Genomic DNA, 9022 nt, shown 5'->3' on the forward strand with positions numbered 1-9022 from the left:
TTCCTCATTGTTTGAAGCAAAAAATTTGCTTCCTCGTGGAGGAAGCTATATAAATTTCTCCGATCCAATTGATTGTTTTAAAAAATTTCGAGTTGAAAACTTTTTCAAATTAATTAAATTTTTTGAAAAATTAAGAAAATTTTAATTCATTTTGGGTGTAACATATACTTTATATATACGAATCGATTCGTTACAATGCAAGGAATACAATTATTTTATGTATAGAGATATCTAACGTGACGTCACCCCCGTCGGTAAAGTCACAGAAAGTACAGCGATTACCACCGTGGCCCCAATTTAACATTGGCTTATATAGAAGATGACAGAAAATATTTTTATTCTCTGAAATTAAATAATAAATTATGATAACCATATGTGTTTTTAATAGAGCAGTAATTTCTGCAAATGACAATAATTTTTAAATTCATCAACAGTTTTTAAAAAGTTGGGGAAATTAATTAAGAAAGTGCCACTATTAAAGTATGGTTATGTTCGTGTACGTGTGAGTGCCATGTGTTTTTTGTTTACCTTGTGTGACAAACTCGTGAGAAGCCGGAAAAACTTTTAATGAGTGTTTGAAATTAAAGTGAAATTAAAATGCCTTATAAATGTGTAGTGCTCAATTGTTACAGTCAGCGTAAATCTCGTGAAAAAGGTAGTGCTGATTATTTATCATTTCATCAATTTCCACGAAGCAGAGACAGTATGACACACGACTTGCAGGTGATAGTTGATGATAGACGGAGAGCTTGGATCCAGGCATTAAAACAGGATTTCAATAAAAGTACTTTGAAGAATGGTCGAATTTGCTCGAAGCATTTCATTTCAGGTTAGTTATATATATTTGAAGGTTTATATTTAAGTAAAGCACATAAATAGGAAAAGGTAGATTTGGTTGCAAAAAGTTAATTAGAAATAGAAAACAACAAAATATTTTAATTCCCAAAATTCACATTACATTTTAGCGTAAAAGTAGTTATTATAAAAAAGAAAGTGTATAAAATTTTGAGTAATTTGGAAAAAAAAACTTTTCGGGTTCCCGTATGAGTTCGAAGTACCAAATTTAGGTGCTTTATTTGTACCCCAAAATAAAAGGTTTAAGCAAAAAACTTGCAGTCCTGAGATAAAACGTGATATGCCTTTTTTTCGACTTATTTGACTGGACTAATTTTGAAAAATTGTGCAATTATTGCAATCGCATAATCTACCTTTCTCTACACAAAAATTATTAATATATATTTATTTTTATTGAATTATAAGAATATATTATTCCTTATTTATTGATGTTACATTTGCAACTTTTAAATTATTTTTTTATTTCGGAAACTTTAATTTTGTATTTGAATTTAAATTTATTTGAAAAATAAAACTAATATATTGCATATTACGAATCAAATTATGAGAATGATATTAAATTGTGTTAGATTGTAAGAAAAATTTTAATGCAGTTAATTTTGCAGGTCATCCAGCTCACCACAAAGATAAAAATCACCCTGATTGGACACCTTCTCAAAATTTGGGATACGATATTGGAATGGCAGTAAAAAAAACCTCTGATTTTGAAAGATACGAAAGACAGAAAAGAAGAGTATGTAACTGAATTTTATAAAGTAAAATTTATATAGAATCGATTTCTTTTTCTGAAGAAGTCTTAGTTTGCCGAAATCTCATTTATATATGAATTTTATTTTACATTTTTTAGTTATTTTAAAACTTATTTTTTTATTTGATTTTATAGATGCAAATATGTATTCTGTTCATACATTTAATATAAGTTTCCTGGAAAATTTAATTGATTCATTGTTTATCGAATTATAATTTGGAAAAATGAATATAAAAAAAATTTAATAATTTTTTAATTTAAAATTAGATTTAATTACATTTATATTAAATTAGAGAGCAATAATTTAAATTATATATTTTTTCAGGCGATTACGAAAATAAATTTTGTCCAGGTAAAAGAGGTTCCAGAATCTTGTCAAGAGAATGAAGATTCGGAGAAGCTCTCATCGATTAATAATTTAATTACATATTCTAATGAAATAATTTCATTGGAAACAGCAGGACAAGAAGAAAATTTGGTGCCAAATCACGATAATGCAACAAATTTGCTTGTTGACGCTTCGGTTCAAACAAATCTTACTTCTTTGCAATTGTCGCAGTATTTTAGTTACATGTCTTTGAATGATTCCCTTAGGCTTCAAATGCAATCGAAATTAGATGTGCTTCTGTTAACCGAAGCTGCTTTTAAAGATAATGATCTTAAGACTAAGTTTTTCACAGGCCTTGATACCTCTAAAATACTTTTTGCTATCCACAAGTCGATTGAACCTTATTTATTAAGTAATAATGCTAAATTGTCGACTTTTCAGCAACTTATTCTTACTCTGATGAAATTACGGTTAAATTTAGATTTTAAGTACATGGCTACTAGGTATTGGTCACGGACAATATAATTTATGCTGTCATGTAATTTTTAAATGTTTGCAAATTAATTAAATTTTTCCCCATTAATATAGGTTTGACGTACATCCGAGTACAGTTTCCACCTATTTTCACAAATGCCTTGATGTTCTCTACCAGAGGTTCAAAGGATTAGTTTTTTGGCCAACGAGGGAGACATTACAAGCAACAATGCCGTCGTGTTTCAAGGAGAGTATTTTTGAGAACAAAGTAACTGTGATTATTGATTGTTTTGAAATTTTCATTGAAAATGCTTCCCATCTGTACACAGGTGCACAAAGCTGGTCCAACTACAAGCATCACAAAACTGTGAAAGTTTTGATAGGAATAACGCCTCAAGGGACAATTTCATTCATTTCAGACGCCTATGGAGGCCGTATCAGTGATAAGGCAATCACTAAAGCTTCTGGATTTTTGGATAAATTGTTGCCGTATGACCTTGTTCTGGCGGATAGGGGATTTTTAATTGAAGAAGACGTTCAGAGTGTTCTTGCTGAAGTTAAACTTCCGGCTTTCACAAAAGGTACCTTTAACGTGCATTTTTCAATGAATGTGAAAGAGCTAAAAAGTAAGTGGTTGGATCAGTAGAATTAACGAAAATTTGATTTTTGTTTTATGGTCTTGAAATCATCTTACGCAGTTTCTAGAACATAAGAAAAGATGTTCGGCACCTATTAAAGATTGTTTATTTAGATTTTCTTTATTTCCTTCAATCGCTTTGCATTGAACATATTTCAATCGTATATTTCATGCCTTATATTTTTCTACTTGTCTGAAGCATATAATTTAAAATGTGATTGTAAAACTTTAAGCTCGTTTTATTTTTATTTATTTTTTTTGACATATATAGAATCATTTCTGAAAGTATCAATTTTTTTTAAAGTTAGGTCGCAATGACTAGGTAAAATACGGATAATCTAATAGAATGATCCATTTTATTTTAGGAAAATCTCAACTCCATCCGAAAGAAATTGAAGAGACGAGGCAAATCGCCCACGTCAGGATACATGTTGAACGTATAATTGGTTCTTTGAGGCAAAAGTTTCCCATTCTGGCTGGCCCTTTGACGATCACACTTTTATCGACAACACAAAGATCTGTAAGTGAAATCGATAAAATACTGTGTGTATGCTCTGCATTATACAATTTAAATCCTTCAATAATAAGTTAAGTGCAAATCAAGATGATTTATACAAAAAGTAGAAAAATAGTGCAATACTAAGTACCAAAATTTTAGAATTCTTACAAAGAGCACCTTTCAATTATTTACTGTGATCTATTTCTGTCCATGTATGTATGTATTGAAACGCATGATTTTTATTGTGTTTGCAAAATATCTATAATTATTTCACGACTCTAATTTTTGTAATTTCAGCTTAGTGGTTTAATTATATTTTCGTGTTTTTATAAAAAGTCTTGCTAACTATTCCTAATATTATTATCAATAATGCTATTACTAACTTTTTTTTAGTTCTATTTAAAACTTTTTCTTTTATTATTGATACCAACAAATTTGCAAACATGACAAAAATGTCCCACATTCTTTGAAGTTGTTCAAAAAAGTTTTATAATGAATCAGGGAACTGTATAATTAGTCAGGGAAATTTTTTGACTGATTCTAATGGCCAACATGTTTTACAGTATTGTACAGTTTGTTTTGCTGGAGTGGGTTCTTTATTTAAATTTATTTTAAAATGCACGGGTATGCGATTGGATGGTTTTGTGATTTGGAGTAATTAATCATTTTTGTTGCATTTCTTTCAATTATAATTTTGTGTTCATTGGGTATTGACGTTTTGAAGATTATTGTACTTGAATGGGTTATTTGTTTTATATTAATTGCCAACTTATTGGTTTGCCAAAATGTTCAGCAACATTTGAAAAAAAACTTAATATATATTCAAGTTTATGAAATTCCAAAATAATTTTTCTCAATTTTTTCAAGTTAAATATTTTTGTGGCATTAAAAGACCATAATTTTTCACAACATACACTATTATTATATTATTATTTAGTTTGAAATTAGAAATGTAATAAGTTAATTTTGTAATTTTTGTGACGAAAATTGTTTTGCATCAACTTGTCTTTCATAATAGATTTGAAGTATGATGTATAAATTTAAATTTTAACTGTGCTTAGCTGGGATTTTTAAACAATTGTTTTATATATTTATTTTATTCAACAAAATTGTAGTAATTTAATTCTTTTAAATGTACGGTGTTATCAAGATTTTTAACGTGAAAAATAAATTAAAAGATAATTCAATGGTTGCTGGACACTGTATGCACTTGGATGTTTTTTCAGATTATAAATTTTTCTATTGCACTTTTTTATATTTATTTTTGTTTTATTAAATTATCTTAACATGATTTATGAATGTTTTTATGATTTAAGAATAAAGAAATAAATTAGTTTGTTACGCTGAAGGTCTGAATTTCTAAATGTATTTCTATCTCTATCTTGTCAATCCAATCAAAAAAATTTATTTTTGTTTATTACCTGGTTTTATGGAGTTAACAATTATTAGGTGTTAAGCATGTTAATTTGATTCATAAATAAAATATTGTTAATTGCAGATTATGTAAACATGAATGCTATTTATTAAATGTAAGAATTAAATTCAAATAAAGCTGTTATATTCTGTATAAAAAAGATTTTTTATTAAACTTTAAAATAGGTGTCATTGACATTTATGAAAACAATTTTTTACTGCATGTTTTACAGAACCAGTATAATGTTGTGACATTTGGAAGCGTAGTGCAATTTAAATGAAACCAGACAATATCACAATTCGCGTTAGCACACTGAATCATTTCTTGACCATTTTCTGGTTGATTGCAGTCACACCAAAGCGCTACATTGTGAGACACACCATTTTTTTGCATGGTGTACCATCTAGATAACAATTCTGGGATAATTACCTGTCGATGAAAATACATAGCGATTTCGAGTTTTTCTGTACAAAATACTTCGTCAAAAATTATTCTTTCAACAAATAAAAATTGTTTACACCAAACAACAAAGTCGCAAAAGGTCAATTGTAACGCATACATTTGAAGAATCACTTGATAATAGTAGGAATGCACTTTCGATAAACAAATTTTGTCATTCTCTTTAATTAGACATGAACCTTTCATTTCCACAAATTGTTCAATAGTGACATTGGTGTCTTTCAAAACGTAGGGGCATTTAATTTCAACACAACCAGAACCACAACAGTCACATGTTATTAAACCATCAGGGGTTGCTCCGAATTCCGGAGATTCTAAGGAGATGACAAAACCACATTCCTCGACTGTAACATTATAATGGCTTTTTTTCATAAATTTTTCATACTCATTTCTTGCCACGCTTTCATTGACTTTTCCATATTTTATTTGTTTTGGTTCATGCTGCAATTTTTGAGGATAACAAACTCCTTTGATAACAGTGAGAGAAGGTTTCTCCACTGACGTACTGCATACAGACTTAAAAGTAGATGCGCTTATTCTTCCCGATTTTATTTTGTACCATAAACTGCTAGTGGATTGCGATTTAGTTTTTTCTTTTACATTTAACTGCTCTTCTTCGGTCACAGTTAAGTCAACTTCAACACCTTGTAACTCTTCTAATGAGTAAGACTCAAAAGATTCATTATACAATAAAAGCAGGCTTATTGGCACTTGTCCAACATCATCAACAATCCTGGCAGATGCAAATGGCTCGACAATTTTCAGTATAGCTGATTCCGGTGAACTCGCATCAATTTCTTTTAAAAATTCGTTTAAAGTATCTCCTTGCAGGCAAGGGACAGTATCTTTTACAGCTAAAGCAAATAATTCAATTACTCATATTGTTAAAAAATTATCTACATAATGTAAAACAGCGAATCTTTCAAGACAATTGATAGTTGGTTGTGTGGAAAAAAACATCATCTCCCTACCATGCTTAAACTTTTTAGCGTAAAATTTTCGATTGTGTATACAAAAACTATCAATTTCAATTATTTAATTCAAAATTCTGTGTCCCTAAACACAAAAAGTGTTTACAAATAATGATCGCAGGAATGTTTTGTTATTTTTCCAACTATTTTACATTTCTTAATAAATAAATCAGTGCTTCAATTTTCTAAGACTACAATCATTAAATATACAATTATTCTTAATTTGAATTCAATTCGACATTTATTTAATCCAATTTTTAATCAACGTTAATTTTAATAAATCAAAAAATTCGTCTATTATAATTTTAATTCGATCTAAATTGGATTTATAAAAATTTTGAACGATATAATTTTAAATCAATTGATTTTCAATTTTAATTCATCTAAATTTCAAGTAATATTCATTGGAATTCATTATAATTTACTTTTCGCATTGATCACTCGTCCCCAATCCATGTCTGCTACTTTCGCTGTCTCAACCTTTTTTTTAATTTTTGGTACAGGCCATGCAGCTAATTGATCTGTACAGGATTCATCTTCTCTTAACCATCCAGAATTCAGGGCAAATAAAATCGCTGCAACATGACTGCATACTTCCCCACAGCCAGCCATGCAGATGCAATGTGCAGCGAGAATAGAACCGTCCGGCAAAATGATAATCCATGCCCATAAATTCGTAGCATTCATGCACTGCGAATGTCTCACCTAAAAAAGGTTTAGTTAATATTCTACATTAGAGACTCAATATCATAAATAATATTTAATAATAATAAATAATATATTAAATATATATATTAAATAATATTTATTTACTCGACTTTTACATTTAGTCACAAATATTATTAAATAATCTCTCTGGGAATGCGAAGTATTAGTATACATTCATTTGATATTTATAATTTAGTTTAAATATATATTGAAAAAGTTATTTTTCATAACAAATAAAATTACAGTGGAACCTCGATTATCCGAACTTTTTTTGGCCTCCCGAATTTCAAAATTTATTTTCTCTATTAATATTGTCATTCATGTTTTTGCGGAAGCAAAAATTTCCGAATTTTCTGATTTATTAATATATTATTATTATTTAATATATGTTTATATATATTTACATCTATGTGACTCTCCAGAAGAAGAGGGACCTTAGCGCCCAAAAATTTTATAGTATATTTTTGACTTTTTCAGTGAACATACCCAATGAGAAATAATTATTATTACAAAACAATCATGTTCAAGTCTTTACTAGTTTCAAAGAATTAAATAAATTTAATTTTCATTTTCCCTAAGTAGAAAGAAACTTTTTATAAAGATAAAAATAATACTAACATTTTTGGGCGCTAAGGTTCCTTTTCACACGAAGAGTCACATACATATATACTTATGTATATTTAAAAACATGTATTATGTTAAATATATAGTTCAACTGATCACTTTTTTTACTTTAATAAAAAAAATTAAAATCTCTATTATCCGAACTTTCGATTATTCGAACCTGGCCTTATCTAGGTTAGTTCGGATAATCGAGGTTCCACTGTATAATTAAAATTAATTCAGAAAAAAATTTTAAAAATTTCAGTTTTTTATATATTTAAAACTGTTTAAACAATTACAATTTTTATTCAACTTTAAAAAATAGATTATTTTGCTTTTCGAAAAATCTGCAACAACTTTTTCTTCTTTGAATTTAGGTAATACATTTTTTTTACTATTTGCGACAACAAATTGTAATTTCACTATTCAATAAAATTATTTTTAATATCCTTCATTTACATTATGGGCATAACCACGAAGTATTTTTAATTGGGTATAACCGATTTGTTTACTTCAGGTTATGTCAAGGAATTCAAGCTTACTATTATTGTATTTGATATTATCAAATAAAGTATATTACATTGTGCAGTGAAAATGTTTTCTAATTATAAAATGATCAGAGAACAATATAATTTAATTTTCTTTTCTGTAGTGTTCGATTACTACACATAAAGTTTCAAAAAACATATACTAACCTCACCAAGAATGACATACTTCATATTAACTTCTTTGAAGAGTATTTGCAATACGAAACCTGACTTGAAAAATTTATAAGCTTCTAAGCTTTTATATGCCTTTAATTTCGCTGCCGTATAAGGACTCGGTGTTGACAAAAAATATTCAATCAAGTCGACTTCAGTAACTATTGGCATCATTGATAAATCACCACACATTTCTTGTTTTTTTAACGAAAAAGGATCACAATTATTGATGTGCTTGATTTTATCTAAATATCTGTCTCTGACATCTCCTTTTAAATTTTTAAAATAAGCACTTGACATTTTTTAGATTTTAATTAGCACTTACTTTTATCCAAAGTTTGTCACACAAGGTAAACAAAAAACACATGGCACTCACACGTACACGAACATAACCATACTTTAATAGTGGCACTTTCTTAATTAATTTCCCCAACTTTTTAAAAACTGTTGATGAATTTAAAAATTATTGTCATTTGCAGAAATTACTGCTCTATTAAAAACACATATGGTTATCATAATTTATTATTTAATTTCAGAGAATAAAAATATTTTCTGTCATCTTCTATATAAGCCAATGTTAAATTGGGGCCACGGTGGTAATCGCTCTACTTTCTGTGACTTTACC

At 28.3% G+C, this 9022-nt stretch overlaps 2 protein-coding genes across 2 annotated transcripts; both read left to right on the forward strand.

Annotated features, from left to right (window-relative positions):
- The first annotated feature begins 464 nt into the window (after window positions 1-464).
- On the forward strand, window positions 465-2524 carry LOC127278593 (uncharacterized). The gene is made up of 3 exons (XM_051300391.1): window positions 465-829; window positions 1461-1588; window positions 1929-2524. The coding sequence occupies exons 1-3, from the start codon at window positions 598-600 to the stop codon at window positions 2454-2456; spliced, it is 888 nt and encodes a 295-aa protein (XP_051156348.1). The 5' UTR covers window positions 465-597; the 3' UTR covers window positions 2457-2524.
- A 28-nt stretch (window positions 2525-2552) lies between these two features.
- Window positions 2553-7079, forward strand: LOC127278597 (uncharacterized). Its single transcript, XM_051300396.1, has 3 exons — window positions 2553-2986; window positions 3408-3562; window positions 6889-7079. Exons 1-3 carry the CDS (start codon window positions 2635-2637, stop codon window positions 7021-7023), a joined length of 642 nt encoding a protein of 213 aa, XP_051156353.1. The 5' UTR covers window positions 2553-2634; the 3' UTR covers window positions 7024-7079.
- Window positions 7080-9022: the final 1943 nt, after the last annotated feature.

The sequence above is a fragment of the Leptopilina boulardi genome, unplaced genomic scaffold (assembly GCF_019393585.1).
Source record: "Leptopilina boulardi isolate dan_hultmark-lab unplaced genomic scaffold, ZJU_Lbou_2.1 LbouV2_208, whole genome shotgun sequence".
Taxonomy (NCBI): Eukaryota; Metazoa; Arthropoda; class Insecta; order Hymenoptera; family Figitidae; genus Leptopilina; species Leptopilina boulardi.